The sequence below is a fragment of the Microtus pennsylvanicus genome, chromosome 15 (assembly GCF_037038515.1).
Source record: "Microtus pennsylvanicus isolate mMicPen1 chromosome 15, mMicPen1.hap1, whole genome shotgun sequence".
NCBI classification, from domain to species: Eukaryota; Metazoa; Chordata; class Mammalia; order Rodentia; family Cricetidae; genus Microtus; species Microtus pennsylvanicus.
Window position 1 is genome coordinate 24,004,069 of NC_134593.1, and position 25,694 is coordinate 24,029,762.

Consider the following 25,694-nt stretch of genomic DNA (forward strand, 5'->3'; position numbering starts at 1 on the left):
GTGCAGCTGTTTCCAGTTACCGTGGGTCATGCCTCCTGCTCTCTGAAAGCATCACTTAACAATGTGGAGTCACGTGTCTTACCAGAGGAGGAATACCAGACTTGGAGCTGAGCCCTGGAGGACAAATTCCATCCTTGTCACATAACGGTAATATACTAGCAGGCGCCAGCAGAATCCTCTTGCCTCACTGGGGCAGTCTGTTCAACTGCAGTCTGCCCATCTGCAGAATGGGTCTAACTTTTATGCGTGCTTTTAAGCATCAAATAGGGCTTTCCATACGAGCTTTCAAGCACGTGACCAGCATAAAGATGGTACCCACCAAGCGCCCTTCAATCCATTTGGAGTTATCAGATCTGAACAGCACCAAAAGGCAGGGCCAGCCTGTTCCATACGAGCGTGCTATGAAAGAGACATTTGAGAGTGCAAACATCAGGGATATTGTGCACATGTATGACGATGCTGTGCAGGGTAAGCACACTCGAGAAAACAATTAATAAAGAAAAAATACTAGGTTCTTTGTCCCCTTTTTCTCTGTTCCCTGAAATTCTTAAAAGACTGAAGGCCCTTGCAGAATTCATAATGCTGGGTTTGAGCCACTTTTGCATTTTGTGTGTGTGCAGCTGTTCCCCCACTACAAGCATGCACATCTGCTCATTAGCAATACAATATAATTCCCACTGTCTAATTATTTGCAGATGATAGATTTCTTATACATGCTCTAAAAAAAGGATAGTCCTTCAAAACTGGTGACTTATTTTTAAAAAAAACCCACTAACTTAAAAGGGTCAGCACAATAAAGTTCAAATATTAATTTGGCAAGTTCAAATATATGGACACCAGCACTTAATTGCCCACTTGATGGGAAACAGGAGGAAAATGGGATTTTTTTTTCTCCCTGCAATTAATGTTTCCCAGTAGACAGCATGGGAGGGTACATGGGGGAGACCCTGGCTGCTCTTCCTGGAGAGGGGGAGCACCTGGAGAGAGGCTATGGGGCAGCCACACTAAAATGCCTAGAGTGATGTTTCATGGAGAGCGTGTGTGAGGGGGACATGCAGGCCAGAGGGAACTGTCTAGGGAGGTGGCATCCTTGGAGGTCTGGAGAGAGGGTGTGCTGGTGCATGTCTGTAAGTCTTGTGCTGGGGGTGGAGGCTGAGATAAGTAGAGTCCCAGAACTCCCTGGTCAGCCAGGCCAGCTAAACAGTGAATACTGGGTTTAGAGACCCCACCTCAAGAAACAAATTAGAAAGCCATGGACAGGACACCTGTTATAGAGTTCTGGCCTCCACAAGTTTACCTGCATCCACATGGATATATGTGCACACACACAAATACATACCACATACAATCATGCGCCCCTAATACACACACACACACACACACACACACACACACACAAACACACAAACATACACACGAGTCCTCAGAATCTTCCAGACCTATTCATGAACTAAGGAACCCTGCATGGATGATAGCCGGTTGGCCAGTTCAGCCATAGTTCCAGAGGGGATTTAGAATCTTGCCGTCAGATGTGAGGTGGGGCAGGAAAGGTAAGGAGGAGGAGTTGATTGAGAGTTTTAAAAGTATATGGACAAAGACTAGGAAGCTGCCAGGAGTAATTGGAGCAGAAGCAAGGGAGGAGGGTGGCTAGATAAACAAAGTATGGATGGAAATGCTGGACTTCGTGAAAGAGCAGGACAGACAGGGCTCATGTTCCAACTCTTCCGTGGGCAGTGGGGGCTGCAACCACTCTGGTCTATCTACATCTGTGGGGCATGTGGGCTTGGAATGGACAGTGGAGTGTAAGGAAACAGGGGAAACATGAAAACATGGAACACATGCACACGTCCCCCTTGTCGGGACTCCCTCAGCACTCCAGCTATCTGCACAGCTCTCATACTGTGTTAGGAGTTCCAGGCAACCTAGAGATGAGCCACTGCGTGTGGCAGGCTGAGCACTGGTGCTGCATGTGCTGAGAACTGGAACCCAATCCAGAAGAAACAAGGACTGCGTACACTTTTTGTCTGCACTTATAATACGTGAGACCATGCCCCCAAATGGGCTGGTATCTTAAAGGCTAGTGGCTGAAAGATTTCCCATAATACTTCCCCCTTTTATTTAAATAAGAGAGTTCTAAGCCTAATACAAAACTATATACAAGAACAAATATCAAGTATTGTCCAGGGAAAAAGAGACAAAGATATACAAAAAAAATAGAATTACAACCAGCATGAACAACATCAAACAAGAAACATATGCTAAATGTTTTAATAGTTACCCTACCCTAAAGCATCTAAGTCTTATATTAAAAATGCCTTGGCTAAGTCATGAGAGAAAAATAACTATGACTATCTAGTCTTCAACCCCATGAAAGACCTGAGAAGGGAAATATTACCTGAGTGAACAGGAAGTGCAATCAAGTAACTTCCAAAAGGTGCAAGAAATGACAGGGACAATTGGCTACCTGGGCAATCACCCAAATTCTCATTTACAATGTTGGCACAACCAACTTTGGCTAAGGCCTAGAGTATCTGACAGACCATTTCAGAGGCATGAAAATTTGAAAAACCGTCTTACCCTGTCTTGGCAAGGTTTATCAGTCTTTTTGCTTGCATCCTGCTTGTCCAGTTTGGACAACATGTATTTTCTCAGTAGTTGAGGTAATGGCAGTTCTTTGCCCAAAGGCCAGTTTTGCCAAGAAGAAAACAAGCTCCAAGTGGAGTTACTTTGATACCCAACATTCTCTTGGGAATAGATTGATGCTGCCAGGTGCAATCATGTCTCATATCAACAGAATCCTAAGTTATTTAAATGCCATATTCTACAGTTCTTTAAAGTGTTTGAAGATTACCTATCTATGCAGAATACAGTCTCTATGCATCTAAAGAACCTGACTACTCTAACTAAAGGTATGACAAACATGGATGACTATTGACCTATAATTCTTTATGCTTACAGCTAAAATACTAAGGCTTCATGTTAAAAAAAACAATTTTTAAACAAATGTGATGCAAATGAGGACAATGACCTCAATGTATAAACAATATATATATATAAGTATCTTGATTAGAGATAGAAATGTATAGTGCAATATGATAAACATATCCTAAAATTGTATCAATATACAAAATGTCTTAAGCAGAGGTAGAAACATGCATGCATACAATGTGACAAAATAACTTTGCATAGGTGCACAAATATTGTAAACAGAAATAGGAGCATATTCAATAAAACAAATATAATTTGAATTTGAATATACAAGAATCTATACCAATGTAAATTATCTATAAATAATAGCTCACAAGTAATACACTAATATACCTATTATCACATCCCAAGAGCTTTGTTAAATAACAGTTATTTCTTCCAAGTCAAAAGAATGGAATAGGAGTTCTACCTATGACTCTGCATGGCTTGCCATTGTGACATGCTCCACAAGTTAGAATGTCACATATTATTGTTGCCTTCTTAAGGGTTAATCCAACTGGACCTGTCAATCAGCTGGCCATAACACCACTCAGGAAGGCTGATTCACCATGAAGACATGCTAAGGAGATGGGAGGAATAATTATGCCCTTAATGAGATAACATGCTACATTTCCCAGAAGCCTTTCCCCTTATGCAGCGGCTTGCAGAGCATCATCCATGCAGCAGTGCTGAGCCTGTCTTCTGATTCTAACTCAAAAGTATAACTTTTTCCTTCTACTTTTTTCTTTTTTTCCTTCCTTCCTCTTTCTTCTTTCTTTCTCCCTCCCTCCCTCCCTTCCTTCCTCTTTCTTTCATTCTCTTTCTTTTCATTTTTACTTTTCTTTCTTTTTTGTTTGATTTTGTGACACTGGTCTAAAGCCCAAGTATGGGCTTCCTGATTGGGTTTTTTCCACTCGTTCTCTGGAGCCCTATTCCTGCTGTGCAGCCGCTTACTGACATCCACTGCTGAAGGCACCAGCTTTTTTGGACCCTGTCCTTGGACGCATGGCCTTCTTACTGCAGGATATCCGTCTACACTGTGTGAATATGTGCTGTTGTGATGGGTTTAAGAGAAATCTGACGAAGAGGAGAGATTTTCAGGGAGAGAGAGGAACTCTGGGAAGAAGAGAGGCAGAGATGCCAGTGAAACACAGAGCAAGTTGGATATTCAGAGTGAAGGAGAGGGTAAAAAGCCATGTGGCAGAAGGTAGACTAATAAAACCAGGTTAATTTAAGTTCAAAGAGCTAGTTGGAAACAAGCCTGAGCTAAGGCCCAAGTTTTTATAACTACTAACAATAGTTGTTGTTGTTGTTGTTGTTGTTAGAGCATGGAAGTCCCAAAAGATATTATTATTATTATTTTATAGCCTGGCAGTCCCAAAAGAAAGCCCAACAAGAAGTTTGCTACACTTTCTTTTCTTTTCCATCTCTCCCGGTAGCTACTGGGACTTACAGCTTGCTTGTCCTGCTGGTTTCCTTTCACACCCTAAGACAGTCCTCAAAATTTCTTCTGACTCTGCTTTTAAATTCTTCTATTAACAAGATTAAGAACCAATAAAAGGGATTCTTGAGTGTGGTCAAGGAAAAAGAGAGCAATAATATATGCCACATGGCTGGTACCTGGCTGGGCCAGGGTCAAAGCTACAGATGGCATCACCACCCTGAATCCTCACTCACACGGTGATGTTTTATCATAAAGCATCTTAATTAAAATTTTGGAGGGCTGACAGGAGCTCACTGTCAGTTCATTGTTAGAGCTGTGCTGGTGAGAATACGGGACAGGCTACTGCAGAAGAGAATGGAAGGAGGCCCAATGTGAACCAAAGTAGCAGTAGGTCAATCAAGTCAGTTCTTGCCTGGAAAGCTCAGACTGGGCTGGTGACTTGATAAGACTGTCCGTCTGCTCTGCCATCCCTGTGGACCACGATGGCTTCCTACTGTATGCTTGAGGGAGGAAGAAGAGGGAAGAGGACAGAAACAATGTGGTGCTCCATTGCACCCACACAGGGAGAAGGGTGAAGAGGAGGAGGAGAAAGTGATGCTGAGATACTAAACATCCTTGCTAAATGGGCACCAGAGGAGCCTGGAACTTGACCCTGATATACCCACTAATGCCTCAATAGTCAACCTTCCAATACATGCCATACTTCACTCTAAGGAATATGAAGGTTTGAGTCTTTTTAAAGATTTATTTCATTTTTCTGTTTATGACTTATGCTTGTGTATCAGGTGCATGCCTGGAGCCTGCTTAGGTCAGAAGAGGACACTGGATACCCTGGAGCTAGAGTTATGGACACTTGTGAGCCACCATGTCCATGCTGGAAATTGGACCTGGGTTCTCTGCAAGAACACAGGTGTTCTTAATTGCTGAGCCATCTCTCCAGCCCCAAAGTATAAGTCTTTATTAAGAGGTGCATATTCAGATAAAATTATAATGTTATCCAAGTGGAGAAATAGATATTGGGCCAATGGCTGCTGTGAACAGGCCATGGCTCCCAAAGGATTACCGAGAAGTTGTTCTTGGCTTAGAGCTACCATGAGACCTGCAATGTCACAGCAGGCTGGCCTGGCCTCGCCTAGTGGCCATGAGATGCATCCTCATGGTGGGCATTCCCATTCCCCAGAGGCTTGTGATGGTTAGATATGCGGCTCTCATGGAGAGTAGAATGAAACACATAGCAGTAGAATGTATTGCACCCACTTCAAAAAGAAAAAGGACATTCGAACCAGAACTGTTACCACAAGGGACCCATCAGCACATTCACAATAGGACCAGGCACCCCTGTGCAGGAGGTTTGCACCCCTCTGGTGCTAGGGAAAGAAAACAAACTAAGCTCCAGCAATCATGGGGCCCACCCACACTGGGCAAGCTTCTGGGGCCTTAGGAACCTTGCCTCTCCTTTCCCATTAAATGAGGATTACAGACAAGATGAAGTGAGGTCAAAAATATAAAACACTCATCCCTGAGGCTAGCCCCTAAAAGGTCCTTAATGCCTGTGAAAGGCCCCTGACCCCAGGCAGAAGAGATGAAATAGCTTGTGACTGAGAAGTCAGGTTTATGAGCTGGAATCTGGGTGCTGTAGATCGTGGCTTGGCCCAAGGTCCGTGGTCTGTACTCTGTGCACTAGGCAGGAATGCGAATACTGAACTCTATGCACACTGGATGTAAGGAGATAGACTAGGCATGAGAGGCTAGGACCTGACCCAGATCTTTTCATTCCCATCTCAGCAGTAAAATTCAGGAACCTGTGAGTGAGGTTCGTCAGTGTGCTGTCATTGTCTGCATCAACAATATCATGGAACCAAAACACAAGCAATTCTGAACTCTTCCCAATCACACGAGGGGCAAGAGAATCTTTGTGAATATAAAATCCAACTTCTAGCAGATGAGAGCTTCAAACTCTGGTGAGATTCAGCGGTTTGGAGAAAGATCTAGCACCACTTGGCATTGTCTTGGTATCTTGAGGTCTTCATGCTAATCTATTTAACCCTTATGCCAGACACTCCAGGAGGCTAGGCCATGTCTTTAGAAGATAAGAAAGACAGAGAATTGGGTGTCCTGACCAACATTTCAAGGCAGAAGAGGTCTAAACTGTGGTCAGAACGAGAATTTTTTCAATCTCAGTCTCTTCCACGTTCCTTAGGGAGTCTCAGCAGTTAGGGGACAACCAAGTTAGTGGTCATAAACAGGTCCAGTCCACTCCATACTTAGAAATCTATAGTTATATCTGCTCTGTGGTTAAAGACAGAAAGCAAACATAGGATTCATGGGCCTAAACTTGAAGATGTGGGCAAAGGTACAGGTTTCATGGTTAAGTGGTAGATGAGGTGAAAGATTCTTCCCCCCTCCTTGAGCCAAAAGTAAGCTGAGGTTATCTGGTCAGTGACTCCACTTGAAGCTGAACCACTGAGTGACAATCTCTTGGGACTGGCTCACAGTGGCTGTGGAAGGACAGGTCTCTGACCTCATCTGTAGTGTGTGTGTGTGTGTGCGCGCGCGCGCGTGCACATACACATGCACACGCACGCAGGCAGCCAGAGGTTGAAAGCAGTTGTACTCCTTCATCACTGTCCACTTCATTTTTTGAGTCAGGGTTTCTCATTGAACTGGGAGCTCATCAATTCAGTTAGGTTGACAAGCCAGTGACCCCCTTTCTGTCTCTACTTCCTCAGCTCTGGAATTACAGGCAGGTGACATCCTATCAGGCTTTTGACCTGGGCTCTGGACTCTCCCAACTCTTGACCTCGTGTATGTATGACAAGAACTCTACTGACTATTATCTCCCCAGTTCTCAAACCCTATCTAAAACACCAGAATCTTCCATTTCTTGCCAGCTTTGTTCTCTTCTGAGTGGTAGCCATGTCTGGGTTCTGTTCTACCTCAGCTCCTTGAAGCACAGAAGAACACACAGGGCTTCTGTTTCTTCTCAGTCCCAAGAATCTGACTTACTGGCTAATTGATTTTAAGCTTTAATTACTGTTGCTTCTTCTGTGGCGGAGGACCCTTGACATTAGCAAAGATCCCCACACTTGCGAATATCATCCAAGGGTTCTACTTTCGCTACAAACACATTAAACTCTAATCCAAAACTGTGAGAGGCCCATTTAGACCCTTAACAACTGTATCAAGAAGGCTCTAAAATCTTCCAAGACGCTATTTATGATCTGTGTCTCTGGAGTCGTGTTTTTGGGGAGATGTGCATGCTTTCTGGGTGCATCTTCGCATCAAAGGCCAGGTAGTCCTTCCCAACTTCTTCAACATTGTCGGTCTCTTCGCCAATAAGCAGTCTCATGCAGGCTGGAACATTCCCTGGGTGGCTTTAGGAATTGCTTATTCTTGTTTCTGGAAAAGAAACTTGAGGGGGCTCTTGCTTCACAGCTCAAAATTGCCCACACGCACGTACTGCTCTTTCCTGAGAGTTCCCATTCTGCACGAGGTACCTTCCATGCCTTCAGTTCCCTCACTCGTACCCAGAGCAGCTCTCTTTGCACAGCCCTTTCCCCGGGGAACGTGATGAGGATGGGAGGCCAAGTTCATTGCCAGGATAACTCTCTCTTTCCAGCTGCCTACCCTTCAGGCAATGGACTTCAAATCTGACCTTTGGAAAAACTACACATGACCACAAGTTTTGAAGCTTCGGGGGGGGGGTGCGTCTCTGGGAATATGGTCCAGGGCCCTTCTGAATTTGTGTTTTAGCTTCTTCTTTTCTGGTGTGCAGTCTTACAGACACTTGCCTGAGTGCTCCTATGATCTTTGTCCACTGGGTTCTGACGATTTTCTTACGAGAAACACGTCCCTCTGTTTTGGGGGCTGGGTCTTCCTACCTATTTGGACCACTTGCAATTCAGCATCCCTGAAAGGCATGCCTGACAGAGGACACACAGGTCCTGAATGGACCATCACTTCCACAGCAATTGAGATGGTGACAGGAGAGTCCCACATGGTTTCCAGCTACAGATCCCAAAGCCTAGATACTGATTCTGAATTACTGAGAAAACCCCTAAGCCACCAAGTCTTGAAAAAGCACTTTAGTGACCCTCCCTTTTATATCTTAATCAACAGTGAGACTATTAACCAAATGACTAGGACCTCTGATTTATAAGTCAAATGGGTAGAGCCAACAGTTCCTAATATGGTAAGTATAGTATTGAAATTGGACAAATGGGTGAGTTAGAATTTCCGTGATTGAAGGCATAGAAATTTGACAGTCTAACCTGAGAACAGGCAGAGGGGAGAGAGCCATCGGCACACCAAGGAGAGAGGCCTCGGCAGAAATAAGACCTGTTGATCCCTTGGCCTTGAACTTGCAGGGTGAAGAGCCTCCAGAACTTTGAGGAACTAAATGCCTGATTTTAAAGCCACCCAGGCACTCATGCTTCATTATGACACTAATAGAGTCACACAGGCCACAAACAAACACAACCTAGAGGAGGCGATTGAGTGAGGACCGTTGAGGCAAATGCAATGTGAGTGTGGAAGGGATTAGGTAATCTTCAAGGGAATCATCTTCATCAGGGAAGCGTCTCCCAGACATTCAAGGGCCAGCCCCTCTCAACATACTGTGCTGATAAAGACATGATGGAATGGGAAAGATATTAAAGGGGGCAAAGATAGAAAAGTCAGTGACACACTGACTGCCTTGTCTGGGGTGCTGCTGAAGCGAGGAGCCCCTCAGGAGTCCTACAGGGACAGAACATTGTATAAGCCAGGCAAGTGACAGGCTACAAACCCAACCTGCAGGGACCTTGGCCTCAGGCTGTCTGGATTCCTGATACGGGTCTCCTGGACAGTTGAGAAGCTCCCAGCATTCTCTCTTGACTCTTGGCATTACCAAACACATGGCTGAGTATCTGCCTCATCTGATGGGAGACTTACCAGCATATGCTCTTAGATACATGCACCAGTCAGAGCTTACTGTCCACACTGTCGGGAAAGCCTTCCTCGTGTGCTAGGGCAGCCCAGTGATCCAAACTGTGGTGACAGCAAGCCTTCTGATAGCAGTGCTCTTGTCCCTGCAGGCCTTGGCCGACGGCCCCACATCTGAGTTCTCTTCCACTAAGGACCCACCACGAGAGAAAACCAGATGTTGTCATTATAGCTCTATCCAGATCTTAGCCATCATCTAGCTGGTGAACTTACCTGGTCCCGCTATGACTCTCACTCTGCTGTGCTTGCCTTCACTCTGATCTTTGACCTTTGGAAAAATGACCCTAGCAGTGGCGAGTTCTAGTGGGGCATGTTGGGGAGCACACTCAACACATCACTTAAAACCTACCAACTTGCTCTGATGGGCCCATGTTAAGATTGTACCACAAGCACAAATATATCTGGGAAGGAAATGTTCACTCCTCAAACCCATCGCAGAAAATCCCAAAGGGAAAATCATTTCTGTGGGTAGACAGTGTCTGGACAAAGGGTACTTGTACAAGGTCCCAATTCAGAAGCCTTATCATCCCCAAGCGTGGCACCATCTAAGCCACCCCTGGTAAGGTGGCTAGCATGGAGTGGAGAAATCCTTCACTAGTGGCTATTACCACAGTGTTAGCCAGTGAGGGACTTTCTGTGTGTGAGTGTATCCAAATAATGTTTCTGGTCAACAGATACTGTTTGTAGTCAAAATACATTAATATTCCCACACAACAGATTCCAAGGAGGACAAATGAAATGTTTGAATAACCCAAGCATTGTAGACTCCTGAATACTGTTCTTTCACCTTTATATTCATTTTTTTCCTTCCTGTAATCACCCACAGACGTTTCTTAAAAAACAAACCTGATAACGTCAAAAGATGAGAAAGGCTAAACTCCAAGAAAACAAAGGGACCATAAATCAGGAAAACTTTGCGGTTACTAGAAAGACACTTTAATTTTCTAGACAAAAGGCTGCATTAAGGAAGGATAATGCAATAATCAAAGGTGAAGGGATCTCCATTGTCTGGCGTCTTTCTCTGTGGGAATTTTCCCACCCCTGACAGCTGTAAAGGGGGGAGGGGCGCTGGCTGTGGCTGCGCCTTTATTCTCTCACCCCTCTTCTCTCCGCGTGCCCCCGCCCCGTTCTGTCAGTAAATGTCTGCAATCATATTCTTGAGCTCCTGTGTGATTTCAAGGTTCATCTCTCCCATGCAGCTCAAACACTAATTATCCCAGCTGTAATTAGTAAGATAATTAAATACTGGCTCACTCATCACTCTACCTTGGGTCGGGTCGTGATTCTCCCAGAAGACCTTGAGCAGCTCCTCAAAGCTGACGCGCTCTGGCTCGTACACAACCCTGACGACTTCTGCATGGCCGGTTTTTTCTGGAGAGAGACAGAACATACAACCCAATTTTACTGATAACATCAAGTCATTGCAAGCTGTTGGTGCTCAAAAGACCCCGCAGATGGAGGCTGAACTCTTCTCTCTGATGGAAGGGCACAAGTGTAATTGGATTTCAGCTGCTGGGCTCATCCCAGTCTCTGTCCCCAGTTATAAAGGCACAGTTATCCCCCTGGAGTTCCTGGGATGAAGACTTCTCCTGCATCCCTTCGTATGAGAACTAAACTCCACTTTCATTTTTCTCCCTCTCTCCTCCCTGCATTTATTCAGGTGTTGGTACATGTGTGTGGGTATGCATATGGAGACTTCAGGCGGATGTCGGGAATCATTCCTGGTGGGTACACATATGTGGGCGTGCATATGGAGACTTCAGGCGGATGTCAGGAATCATTCCTGGTGGGTATACATATGTGGGCGTGCATATAGAGACTTCAGGTAGATGTCGGGATTCATTCCTGGTGGGTACACATATGTGGGCGTGCATATGGAGACTTCAGGCGGATGTCAGGAGTCATTCCTGTTCACTGTTCTACCTTATTCACTGAAGTACACTTCTCAGTCAGATCTACAGGTTGACAATATGGCTAGTCTCCTTGCTGTTGCTCTGAGGACCTCCAATCTCTCTGCTGCTAGAATTACAGGCAAGCTGCCTCTCCCACCCTGACTTTTATTTTATGTGGGGGCTTGGGGACCTAAACTCCAGCCCTCACACTTGTAAAGCACATGCCTTAACTGCTGAGCCATGTCCCCAAGCTGAATTTTCACTTTTCTAATCTGACTTTTATGAAGTCTAGAACCAGTCTGACCCAGTACTCAGGACCGGAAACTTGGCCAAAGGGACTTGCTAATTTCTTTTTACATCATCCTATGCTATGCGGGGCAGGCTCAGCTGAAAGTACAGTTCCAGAGAGAAAAGCCTATAGAAATAGACTGAGAACTCATCCCGATTAGATATACTAGTTTAGTGGTGAGACACAACTGTTGTGCTCTGAACACTGAGGGTGGAGTTAGACAGAAGCACCAAGAAGGTTCATATTTTCTCTGCCTAGTTCCTCTCTGTGGTAAAGATCAATGTTAGAAAATGTCTTTTGCAGAGTACACTGTGAGTGAGTTTGTTCTCACGGGCAACCCTGAAGCTTCCAGGATGGGAGGGACATGCATGCCCGCATACTTCTCACAACTGTCAAGTTCATGTTCTTCCTATTGTCCAGTCTCACACCCCTGCACAATAGGCCTCCCCAAACAACACTATCTCTATATTCAAACCTGCTCCCTCTCTCTTTTCTGTCGCCTTATATATTGTAATGAATTTGGCCTTGTCCAAAGAGAGGTCTGGTCTTTGCCCTTGGTGCCTGGGAGATAAACTGTAAGATATCCAACAGAAATGAGACTGTCCACAATGAACTTTACAATGAGGTGAACTCTACTCTATAGTCTTAAGGCAGTTCTGACCATGCAGAAAGAACGACCATGAGGCCTTTGGTTGGCATGCTATACTAGTTAACCTGGAGGCCGACTCCAACCACACTGACGATCATTCCGTTGATCATGCCGACATGAAAGGCGGCGCCTGCATAAAATCCTGGGGCACCAAGGCTCGGGTGAGTTTTGCAGTTGAGCAATGCCTTGTACACTGTCGTGCATAGATGCCGGAGACTAACTTATCCCAGTTCTGCTGGAGAAAGTTCAGAAGTCTCCGGAACCCATCCAGACTATGTGCTTTGCATCTCTGACTGATCTGGAGCCCTGCACTGTTCTGGTAATAAATCATGACCATTCTTAACACTGAATTCTGATGGCCCTTCATGCAAATGACCAACTATGAGGTAGTCTGAGGGGGGAGCTCTCAACTTAAGACTCAGAAGGTCAGAGGGTTCACTTGCACGTGAGCTCCCTCACTTTAGTTCTTTCTGAGAGCAAAATAGACAGAAACTCCACTTTACAAAGCAGACAGCCATGATCCACATAGGTTAGATCTACCCAAGGCCACACAGCTAGTGAATATGGGCACTACAACCTAAACAGAGTTGTGCCTGCCAACTCTGCATCCAGGGACCACTCACTATGACAAAGGAGACCAAGCAAGGTGAACATGGGGAACCTGAGCCCAGAAAAGGAATAAAGTCTCTCGTTCACTCTAATTTTTTAATATGTAAATTTATTTCTTTTTATTATAGGAGTGATGTTCAAGAATAATATTAAGTCAAGAAGATGTAAGGAATGTAAGAGAAGTAACAAGGAGGAAATCAAATCACCCACAGCAATGAAGGTTTGCACGAATGGCACTTACAATCATGACATAACACTTTATCAGATGGCTGTCCGATTCCTTCTCACCCATTTCCTATGGCTGGGCATTTACACGGAATCCTATGTCAAGCCACAAATGTAAATATTTTCCCACACTTCAGAGGCATCTCAAGTCACAGTTGAATAACTGGAATGTCTGGATCAATGCTTATAAATATTGAAAGATTTCTTGGTGCCCAGTGCCAAACTCCTCCTCAGTAAAGCCGACCACATTTTCCTTCTCCATGAGCAGCATGAAGGCCGGTCTCACTCACTATTATGGTCTTTTTAATCCGTAGCATTCATAGCTGGAGGAGAGGGTTCTGCGTCAGCTGGAGTGGGTTCCTTATCACTAAACACTGAATTTCATGTTAACTGACCAATTTAGTTTTTTCTTTAATGTTGGTTGTGTCCCTTTTACAATGAGCTACTAGTGGTTAATATATTAAAATTTATTACTAATTAGTTAATCCAGACAAGTTTTATTCAGATACCATAGTAATAAAATTTAGTATCTAAGCAGATTATTTATTTGTTTATTGTTTCCCCCATTTCTTGTGTGCATGTGGTCCGTGTGTTTTCATGTGTGGGGGTACGGATGGGGAGGAGCACCCATATGTGAGCATGCTGAGGCCTGAGGATGATGTCTGGAATCATCTGGTCCCTCCCTCTTCTGCCTTGTTCACTGAGGCAGGATCTCACAATCAAACCCAGAGATGACCAATGTCAGCGTTGCTAGTCAGACTTTGCTGGGGAATCCCTGACTCCACCTTTAGGGACTGGAATTACAGGTGAGACACCATGCCAACACCCATCATATACACGGGTTTCATGGATCTGAACTATGAACTCACACTTGCAGCAAGCACTTAAACCACTGAACCTTTTCCCAGTCTTTATGTTGACAGATATAAAAGGAATGGTCATGGGCAACTTAGACCATACGGCATGAATAACGGTGGTTATAGCAAACACGTCTGGTCTATGATGCATCTGATTTAATCATTTGAAATGTCAAAATGAATGATTTAACTACTACAGTGATTCAGTGACTTGATAATATGAAAAACATTAAGGGGCCAGGGTGGGGGAAGGGCTCAGTGGTATGGTGCCTGCCTCACAAACATAAGGGCTTTGGTTTGGATCTCAAGCTCCCATATAAAGAAGCTTGGCACAGTGGTTCTTCTCTGTAACAAATGTGGGGTGTTTGTTGTACAGACAGGTGGCTCCCTAGAACCTGTTGGCCAATTAGCCTAGCCAAATCAATAAGATTCAGACTCAGGAGAGACCCTGCCTCAAAAAATAATGTGAAGAGTGATGGAGAAAGAAACCTGATGCTGACCCCTGACCACCCCACACATATATATGTGCACATACCCACATGAATACATCTTATACACACACACACACACACATGCACACACACACAAAGCATTTAGGCCCTCTGAATGTTAAAAATGGTAATGATATGTTGTAAACCTGATAGATGTTTTGGTATAAAACAGCGTTGAAACCCGACAAGACATATGTAAGCCAGAGATGCAAGCAGGTGCTTCACATAGGAAGCAACAACTGCACTTTAAGACATGACATGTGCAACATTTTCAGTGATTAAGTGAAAGCCAATAAATGCATACTGGAATGATAGTGCACCGTCTATTATTTATGACCTCTGGAAAGTGTGTGGCGATGCTGAAGAAACGGTGAAGCCCGCTTCAGTTGACCCATGACAGGGCAAAGATGGCTAAGCTGTTTTAGAAAGGTCACTTGCGTTTGTGTAAAGGGCCGGGAAAATGTTCACATGCATCGATGAGGTGAGCCAGGAAGTCCAACGCTTGAGTGTAACCCCCGGTAATGGGAAGATACATAAATGCCCACAAGATTTACTCTTCCATTTCTACAATGGCGGAGAACTGTAAGAAGTGCAGATATATTTGATTAAATATTACTATTTTGACTGCACCAAAACAGTGGTGATCATACGCACAAAAATGTGTGTATATTTTGTGGCTGGCTTATTTCACGTGGCATAATGTCCTCAGATCTATCCATGCTGCAACATATGCTAGAATGTCCTTCCTTTTGTCCCATCCCATGGTGTGTGTATACATGTTCGCATGCATGTATGAACCATATTTTGTTTACCCATTCAACCACCAATGGACACTTGAGTTCCCTCTTCTGTTTAGCTTCTATGAACACAGAATACAGATACTGCTTACTGTTTACTGGTGCAAGAAAGACATGGCTTCCTTTACAGATGGGCAAGCTAAGGTCTCTTTGCAAGTTTTCTCACACAGTCACACAGCTAAGAAGCAATGGGATTCAAACCCCCCACCAAGCTTTAAGTGCAGGTGAATTATTTGAGCATCCAATGACCCCAAGTAAAGATTTTAGAACAGAGGAACCGGAAGCCACCAGGATAGAGCAGATGGTACACAAGCAGTGACCCATATGAAAATTCACACCTGTGTGGCAATGGGTACCCAGACTGATAGCAATGTGGGATTAGGAAGAATTTTTTTTTAATTTTACTAGTGGAAGGGGGAAAGTAGGTGTGGAGGCCAGAGGGCAACTCTGTGACGTGGGTCCTCTCCTTCTATATAGATGTGGGTTCCAGGGATCAAACTCAGGTCACCACATTTTCAGAGTAAGCTCCATCCTGTGATTCATCTCGCTGGCCCAGAAAGGATTTTCCCTCCCTAGCAAACACCTCTAGCTATGATTTCCACCGGCGTTATTTGTAAAGAGGCTTTAAGAAGCCTGGCCATTTAAAGGAAACTATCATTTAAGTTCAAGCCCCAATTTGCATTGGCAAACAGTCCAGAGGGTGCCCCGGCCAAGCTCACCTTTCCGTTTCTTTACTTTATTTCTCCGAAGCAAAAGAACCTGCGTAAAAATACACACTGCAAATGATCAAAAGGATTCAAGGGACTCAGGAGCTTTCCGGACATGCCCCAGCTTGGCAGGAACGAGCTAATGCGCTGAGCTAATTTCATTCCAGAGGCCAAACTGCAAACACTGTTTTGTGCTTCTGAGATAAAAAGGCCAGATCTTAAAAATATTTCGAGCTGCGTCTTCACATTCCATCGTGCAAATAGCATGATGGGAGCGATGTGCAAACACGCTTGTTAGCAGTTCGCTGCAGCACGGCAGGTGTCTGCGCTGCTGGACAAAAGTATCTTGAGAGGAAGAAAGAGAAGGGCCAGGTGCTCTTTCTGAGCATCTTGCTCCATTGCCTGGCCCTCCAGGTCCAAAGGAAGGTCCATGACTTCAGAGGACGGGGCAATGGGCCACTGCTTCCTGAAAAAAAAGCACCTAGGAAGAGATATTGGGGTGTCTCTGGGTAAGGATGGCCAGGTGTCATCCAGACTGAGCAGATTCTGGAAGCTTGGGAGGCTGGGTAGTTGGGTAGCCTCTTGGCTATTTAGCAACTATACGGTCTCCTGAAGTTCCTTTTTTTCCTCTGAGCTTTGGCTTCATCATCTACAAAGTGAGAACATTAATAGCTTTGGCTGCACAGGACTGTACTCAAGATTAGTTCTGTACTAAATTTTCCCTATTAACCACCCAGTCTTCAATAAGAAGGGTCCTTGCAGGTTCAACACTGTCCACTAGCCTAGTGACACACCATCTGCTGCCTTACCCTCCTCACTCCTAAGTCCTATGTGAGCCTTATCTCCAGTGCTAAATCGGACAGCTTCCTTGCAAGGGACAGCTGTACGAACGGGCGAGCTATACAAACATATCACAAATGACAACACAGAATACATCCACTTCAACTTTATCAATAATAGCCGCTTTGGTATTGTTATGATATATGGTATTGTTATTTAAGGCTCAGAGCCTTAAAGGAAGGCAGAACCTGGTGAAAAGTTGGAGAGAAGAAGACAGGGGAAACAGAGGTCACTAACTCTTTGTAAAAGTCTGGGATGAGAGCGAGGAGCAGATGGAGAAGGGAGACCTCATATTCTCCAGTAGGAATGGTAATAGAGCCGGGAGCACAGGTGCCAAGCTCTTGATAGGAAAGGCTCAAGCTGACCCTCACCATGCCTCAGGGAAGGCAATATTACCATTCCCATTCTTTGGAGGAGAAAAACACGGTACAGAAACCAAGAGATCTTTCTCAAATATATATGAGGTGAGGAAGACTGGATCTCAAGTCCTGCTAAGAAGGCTCAGGGATGTGGGAACGTGAAGACAGTGTAGATGGCACAAAGACAGGTCCCATGTATCTTGGAATGTCAGAGTCACGGAAAGACATGTTCCTTATGACTGGAGAAGGCAGAGGTGAGTGTGAGGGAGGGTAGAGCATCCCAAAGACAAAAGTCACAGAAAAGGCAGGGATCCAGGGAGGGTAAGGGGAAACAGGCTTGAGCTCCCTCCCAGAGCAGCTCCTGTGGCCTTGTCATTGGTAAAGGCTCATGGCCATCTATTCTCCAGCTACCTACTACTGTCAATAAGACAGGACCCCCTGCCCATGCCTTGCCTGCTGCTTCTGAATCTGTGCCTGCCTTGTAGTAGTATCACGGCGCTCTGGGTGGTTTTCAGGATGGGTATTACAATGCCCATTTATACTGCTAGGAAAATCAAGGCTAAGCTCACAAGCAAAGGAGACAACCAAGAATTTAGCGGAGTCGATAATGCTCCCCCATCCTCTGTGCAGTGGTATGTGGAGCCCTGGTCATGACTCCAGGACGGGTGTTATCCTAGCCTTGTTTCCCACACCCTCCTGGATTCAGGTCCCCTTGCCACCTCATCCCAGATCCCCCTTCCACAGAGCCACTAAGTTGCAATGTAGACTCAATGCCTCTTGATAGCCAGCATTCTCCAGAGCCATACAGAGTCAGGGGCCACAGGAAGAGCTGGTACACAGCGAAGATCATTGCCCTTGGGATTCAATGGAATCAGCTTGGCTCAGGGCCTAGCTCCTTAGCACCTCAGTGGAGTTGTGACCCCGAAGTCACTCAAAGAGTCTCTGTGAGGAGGAGGGCTGCACTCAGAACCCAGAATACGGAAGGGGCTCAAATGATTCCTCCCAAACCCCAATGGCCAGTCCCTCCTGGACCCTCAGCCCCACAGGGTCAGCTCTCTGCAGGCGATGCTTCCACACGCACTGTCCTCCAGAATGTTCTAGTCTCCCCTGCAGGACACAGTGAGATCCTAGAGCGAAGAGACAATAACGGCCGCTCTTCCCTGCGGCTCCCTGGGACGGAGCACAAGATACAATGTGAATAAACACACGTGGATCAGACGAAAACACGCACTGAATTTTCCCACCACCCATTTAGACCTCATCCAAATGGAAGTCCACGAAGATGCCAACACTGTCCACAGCTAGCCTGATGGCACATGCTGGGTGTGAACCTCCTGCCCCTAACCTCCCAAATCCAGCATGAACTCCACTTCCCATCCTAAAATGGACAACCTACCTCCCAGAGGAAGATACTGAATGACTCAAAACAACAATAACACTGTACAGCCGGGACAACAGGATATCTTATTTATTTGTTGATTTATAAGCATGAATCAAATCCTACCCAGTCCCACATGCTGTGCCAAGTATTGAGGACTCAATGATGACGAATGGCGCCAGAATAATAACGAGGAGCCCCTGCCCCGCGGGTATTCCCTCTCGTCGCGGTCTAGGTAAGGAACTGATCTTTTGAATAAAAAGATCAGATCTATTTTATTTACCCTGCAGGCTGAAGGAATGGGAGAAGGGAGCTACAGAGATTTTTTTTTTCATTAAATAATAACCGTTCTTCAATATCCCGCATCCTTTCCCTGCCAACCAGATTCAGCTGAGCCGCAGAACCAAATAAAAGAGCACAAAAAAGACCCAGGTGTTTGAAGGGAGAAGACGGGCGAGAGGGTGGATGAATAATATTCCCCCTTCCCACACGAGATTCAGAACACTACTTTCCTCCTGCTAATTAACTACACGGAGGTGAGGTGTCAGCTCAATTTCATCTCCAGCTCCCGCCGATAGAAAATGCGATTTCTAACAATGTACTCATTATAAAAAAAAGTCCTAATACATCAAAATTGGATGCCCTGTGGAGTTCATTACAGGATCTGAGGAGCGTCTATGCTGCCATTTTATCTTGGCTTTCTTCCTTTTGTCTCATCTGTCACTTAAAGTGTCCAACGAGAAATGTAAGCTTTTAAAAAGCATCCTATTGATTGAAACATAGGAGGAAAAAATCTGTTAGAGTGATTGTATTTTTTTTAAAACCTGGCCCACCGTGGGGAGACATGGTGGGAGTGTCAGAATCTGCTGGTGCATATTGTATGTGGACATATCATCCTGAGACTATTCTCTCAGAGGGCTGCGATGACCACAGGTGGGTCCTTGCTCAGGAAAATGCTCCGAGAAGGCAGTTACCTTTAACTTTTGGTGATCCTCGGAGCTTCTTACTGTTGCCAGGGGTATGTGAAGGTGAAAGTTGGGCCCTAGTATTGTTTCTGCCTGCTACATGCTGATCGCAGAGGTAGACATCACCAAGTGAGCTGGGCTTACAGGACAGTGAGTCAATGAGGTATTGATGTGTGTAGTAGCTGATGTCCGATTCGCAGCGCTGTTCCAGTGCCTCCCTACCAGGAAACGGGTAGGCTGCGGAAGGTATCAACAGACAATCTGCAAGGCACGGGCCTTTGGAGCTGAAAGAGCAAATGCAAACTTCACTGGACGATGGCCCACTATTAACACAGGCATTGCACACTGAGAAAATGGGACTCGTTGAACCAATGAGATTAAACCCTTCAGTATGAAAGGAGGCCATGTGTTCCTGGTCACTAGTGGGCAGCACAAGGAAAGCAGATCATGACTACATCTAGGGTTGTTTGTGGTACTTTTTGGAGATTTATTTATTTTTATTTCATGTATATGAATGCTTTGCTTGCATGTAGGTAAGTGTTCTACTACATATTTGTGTACCTGGTGTCCTTGTAGACCAGAAGATGGGCCTAAAACCCTTGAAACTGGAGTTATGAGCTGCCATGAGGATGCTGGGAACTGAACAGCAAGTTCTCATAACCATCTTCCCAGCCCCTGTGGCACCTTCTGAAACTCATCTTCACCCCACCCCTCAACTCCAGAGTAGAATTCCAACACAGGATACGTGGGGTGAGACATGGAAGTCTAATGACTTCCGTGGGTCCTTCTGTTCAGAGCTGGACAGCGAGGCAGGCATTTGGAACCCATGGCTGTGAAGAAGAGTCTCCAACTTTGAAGGGTCTTGAAGGTCACTTGCCTATTTTACCTCATCCCGCAGCACCACCCAAGTAGGGTGCACGCTATGTCACAAAGCAGCTCATGTCTCTGCTAGACTGTCCTAGCTGCTGAAAATCTCCATCTTTGCTGGTCAAAATCTTCCTTCTACACTGGACCCGAGTTCTGCCTCTTAGAGACTATCCATTCCTTCACGGTGACTCTTCAGAAGGCTCAGGCCTCAGAGCATTGGCAGTTGTTAAATGGGCAGTGACTAGGAGTCAGACGCCATACACCTGAGGCTCGAATGCTAGAGAGTCACTTGCCTTTTGCCCACAAGTTGCTTGTCTGTGAAGCAGGGATGATCACAATGTCTCATCCATCCTGTACTACTGTGTAGGAAGCCTCCAACAACGCACAGACATGGAAAGTGCTTTGGGTACCTGCAGTAATCAAATCCACACCCTGCCATTAGTTACTGAATCTGTGACTTGCTATTGCCACACACCAAGAGTGATGAGCCACAGTACAATGCAGCTTCATCCCTCCACCTCGGAACTATTCTAAAATTTAGGATCTGGGTTTGCATGGCTGTATTGGCAGGGTCAGCTCTTGGGTGGGTTTATTTGGGTAAGCTACTGAGAGTAGATTTGCATAAAAAGTATTTGTGCTCCATGAGAACTAGAAGACAGCTAGAGACCCCGCTCCCCACCCCCACCCCCAGTATCATGGTGACAAAGATCTTGGAAACCAAGTCTGGTACTTCTTCATACCTGTAAAAAAGCATTCTCGGCTTTGAACGACATAGGCGAGGAATGGCATCTTACTGGAGGCTGCTATGATAACCCAGTAGCTGCTTGCACAGTGTGGCCATGGAGCTGCTTGAGGTTATCCACGGAGAAGTGCATGCTCCTTTGCATCTCACTCACGTGACATTTGCTTTTTAAGCCTGTGTGATAGTAGCATACTTTTCCAATTCACATGGTGCATTGTATACAAACACCCCACACAGAAAATGTCCTGGTGATCACAGGGCAAGAATGGTTCTGACCTATTTCAGTGTCTAGAGTCATGAATGACAACATGCTCATACCTTAACTTGGGGGAGGGTGGTGTTTATTAGTGGAGCTAGAGGTCGAATAGAAGTCCTTGCATATGCTCAGTTCTACTGAACTCCATTCCAGCCCCCAGTTCAACTACTTTTGAGAGAAATGTAACTAAAATCCAAACCTTCAGATTTATTTGGAACATAGCCCCACATAGAAGTACTATTGGTTGCCTAGGAAACGTTGGCACTTTCCACCTGTTCAAGTCCAAGATACCCACTGAACCATGGGGCACACAAAAAAAAATCAATCCAACATTGGTATCTCAAAAGTAAGCAAACAAGATAAGAAAACAAGGTTACATCTTTCTAAATGAATACAGTTTGTGTATTATAAATATATGCGTGCACATGCATAATATATGCATATTATATATAATATAAATATATTCTAATATTATATATTAGTGTATATTAATATATTCTATATAAAAATATATTCTGTTATATCATGCATTGGAATGTACAGTATATCTTATTATATTAGAATGTAATATTAATATATTCAAATATATTAGTATGATATAATCTATATATTAGAAACTCTTTAGAATATATGCATAACCCCAAATCAGGCAATTCTAGGAGCTTAGCTCACTGGAGTCTAGTAAAACTATTTTCAATGACCATGACCATGATATTACTCCCACAACACCCTAGCTAAGTGGTAGTCACTAAATTATTGCACCAATGGCTTCCTGTAGAGCCAAACTCAGCTGTAGCTAGGTTAATATTGGGAATCTTTTAACCTTGATTAGTAAGCATTGACGACAGCTAGTAATTAATTTGGGACCCCAAAGACATGTCCTTGGGAGCATACCAAAATGGTTTCAACAATGAAGAGCTGGTAAGTTGTGCCAAGGACATCCGCACTGTAGTCAGAAGGTGACTCAGATGAATTCCTCAGCCTTCTCTGGGTCGTGGGTCCCTCAACCAGACAGCAGTTATAATAAAGATGCCAAAAGGGCACACTGTCAGGATTGCATCACACACACACTGGCTCTGTTAACTACAAATTAATTTCCAATGCCTAATTTTCTCTACCCCCGTCTGACAAAGGTGGAAATTTAATAAAAATAAGTCAAGAATCATGGCTCCACACATAGTACTAGACAAAGCCGCGATTCGCTGAGCCAGCTCTCAGGGAACTCGTAAAAACAGGAATAGTATGAACTGGGCATTGTGGGAATGGTACAGATAATTCTCCAAAGTTCTTAGAGAGGGAGAAACAGAAAAGGCGCCACAGAGAAAGAGCATGTAACAAGAAACTAGAAAGTAGTGTGTATTCGTTTTACTTCTGCCGCTATGATAAAACAGCATGACAATAGCAACATAAGGAAAGGGGGCTCATTCTGGCTCACAGTTCCAGGAGAGTATAATCCATGGTGGCGGAAGAGGCACAGAGGCAGGAACAAGAGGCATCTGTCCTGAAGCACAGCAAGGGAACAGGAAGTGTGCCTGGGCTCCACAACCCCAAGGTCAGTCCAAGGTAAAGTACTTCCTCCAACAAAAGCTCCATTTCCTAAGGGTTCCAAAACTCACCCAACAGCACTACTAGCTAGGGACCAAGTGTTCCAATACAGGAACCTTTTGATAGACATCTTATCTTAAAACCACAGCAGGCTGGGTACAGGTTAGCCAGAAAGAGCTGGAATGAGGAAGCCTTGGATGATAACTGACAGCACCGTGACACAGAGAAGGGAAAGCACTGGACGGGAAGAATGTCTTAAGCAGCTGGTCCATGCCAGTTTCTCTGTATCCATGGCCAGTGCTCATAGCATCCAGGTACTAGCTCTATGTGGTTTGATGCCCTTATTCCCAAACTTACTTACATGAGTTCTTTATTTTAAAATTGAGTTATATAACCAAATACCAATCTAGAGAATAAATAATACTAGAGAAGGTATACAGCTTTGTTTCTATTAAAATTAAGTTTAGCTTTAGAAAAACTCAAAGGAAGTTAAAAATTAAAAAGAAACATTTTCAGGTCAAGTATGGGCAAGACTAAGGGAGAAAGATATTAGGAGCAGAGAGAGAGACACAGAGAGAGACAGAGACAGAGAGACAGAGAGTGAGTGAGAGAGTTGGGTGGCAGAGAAGGTTCAGTGTGACCATGGCCATTCTGTCACCCCAGACTTCAGAGTCAATTAGGCTGGCCCCAAAGGAGGCACAAAATGGACACCTGTATCCAAAATGACAACAAGGCCAGCAACTTTTATCTTCAATGGGCATGCTAATGCCAGAAAGCACCTGGATAAATGAATTTTGCCGTCTTTGTCTGGGCAGATAGATACCCATTACAGAGATCACCAACATCGTGAATGTCAGGTCAGCGTGACTTTGGAAGCATGAATTTCAAGATGCAGACGAACTGGTCGTGATTTCTGTGGCATGCTCTCTGCCTTGGTCCCTTCTACAAACTGCCAGCGCTCACACTTGCCCGATGCTCACATCTGGCTGCTACTTGCTGCAGAGGTTAGGAGAGGGGACGGTTTGCAGAGCTTGTTTGTTTTCATGGATGAAAGGGTTTTGATTAGTACGAACGATAAATTATCACCATTCATTAGCAGGGCGAATGGATTGTCTTAGGCCCCAGTGCATCTCTGACATCCACGTGCACAAAGGTGGAGGGTTGGGGAGCACAAACGCTGTTCACAGCACCATGACAGAACAAAATCACCTCCTTCCCTTTTACAGAGAACACTTCAGAGTGGCCTCAAAACCTGAAAAGTAAGTCCCATATTGCTTTGTTCCTTTATCTCAAAAGCAGAGGAAATATAATTAGAAACGTGGCTAAGAAGCCTCCACTATTGTGCTTGGTGATAAGCTTCAGATGTTTGGCTCCCAGGACAATAATGGCTGTGGTCTTGATCAGCGCCCCTTCACAAAGCAGGCTCATGCTTCACACACAGGGTGGGGTCAAGGTTTCTAGCATAGAGAACAAAGTAGAATTCCCTACAGAGGGCCCACTCCACAGAGGCCGGTCATTGTTTGGCTTTGATACCATTTTTTTCCCCTGTAGCGTAAGCCAGAATTGTCCTTTAAAGACATTTCAGTCTGTCTAACATTTTCCTGAGGTAGGATATACTGGGCGTGCTCGCTCCCACATTCCCCAGACCCATGTTGTTTCTGCATTGTTTGTGCTTTCGGGACTGTAGGGTCTAAGCTGTGCATGCTCGTGAGGAAGTACTGCCATGTCAGTCTGGACTGCTGGTACATGATCCTTGGTAGAAGATGATGGTCGTGTCCTTCATCCCAATTCATTTTTCATTTTCATTAAGTCAACCCATATATATACACACACATATATGATCTCATTTCATGGAATATATATATATATATTTAATTCATCTCCAATGGATTTCAAAGACACACACTGAAGATTTTCAGCTTATATGAGCTTTTTATTTTACATCCTGACTGTAGTTTCCTCTTTACCCCTTTCTCCCATTCCCTCCCCCGACTTAATCCACTCATCCTTTGTTTCTGTTCACAAAGGGGCAGGGCCTCCCATGGGTATCAGCAAAGCATGGCATATCAATTTGAGGTAGGACTAAGCTCCTCCCCTTGGATTCAGGCTGGGCAAGGCATCCAGTATGAGGACTAGGTTCTCAAGAGCCAGCCAAAGTGTTAGGGACAGCCCTGCTCCCATTGTTAGGCGTCCCACTAGTAGACCACACTACACAACTGTCACATAGATGTGGAGTGCCTAGGTCAGTTCCATGTAGGCTCCCTGGCTGTCGGTTCAGTCTCTGTGAGAGCCTATGAACCACAATAGTTGTTTCTATGGGTTTTCTTTAAATCAATCCTCTTTGATAATGAGTTAAATTTTCTTAATTGATACTTCCAATGGGGAAGAAGGGAGAGAAGAGGAAGCAGGAGGGAGGATAAGAATTGGTCCACACAGATGGAAAGTAAGAAGTTCAGGGCTACCTTATCTTATTGGTGATTTCAATAGAAAATGTTTTTCCCTGTGGTAACAAATGTGGTGTGATACAATTTACATACTATATAATTCACCCACTCGAAGTGCATGACTCAAAGGGCTTTTAGAATATTTAGAGTTGGGCAACTATCGCCACAGTCAGTTTGAAAATGGTCCCATCACTGCAAGCTCTTCAACACGATAGAAAAGGGAGCTAACACTCCCAATGCCTTCTACGAGGCTGGTGCAATCTAACGCCAAGATCAGACACACAGTGTGAGGAAGGGAAGTCCATTTCATCAGTGAACCAAAGCACAAACACCAAATCAAATTTAACAGCAAACTGAACCCAGCGATAAGTGTAAATTTGAAAATTTC

General features: G+C 44.8%; 1 protein-coding gene across 5 annotated transcripts in view; it reads right to left on the reverse strand.

Annotated features, from left to right (window-relative positions):
- Positions 1 to 25,694, reverse strand: part of Msra (methionine sulfoxide reductase A) — a 316,316-nt gene that overhangs the window by 106,069 nt on the left and 184,553 nt on the right. For all 5 annotated transcript variants that reach the window (XM_075949689.1, XM_075949690.1, XM_075949691.1 and 2 more), the window contains one exon: positions 10,661 to 10,765. In XM_075949689.1, the coding sequence (XP_075805804.1) occupies positions 10,661 to 10,765 (105 nt within the window). The remainder of the gene's footprint in view (positions 1 to 10,660; positions 10,766 to 25,694) is intronic.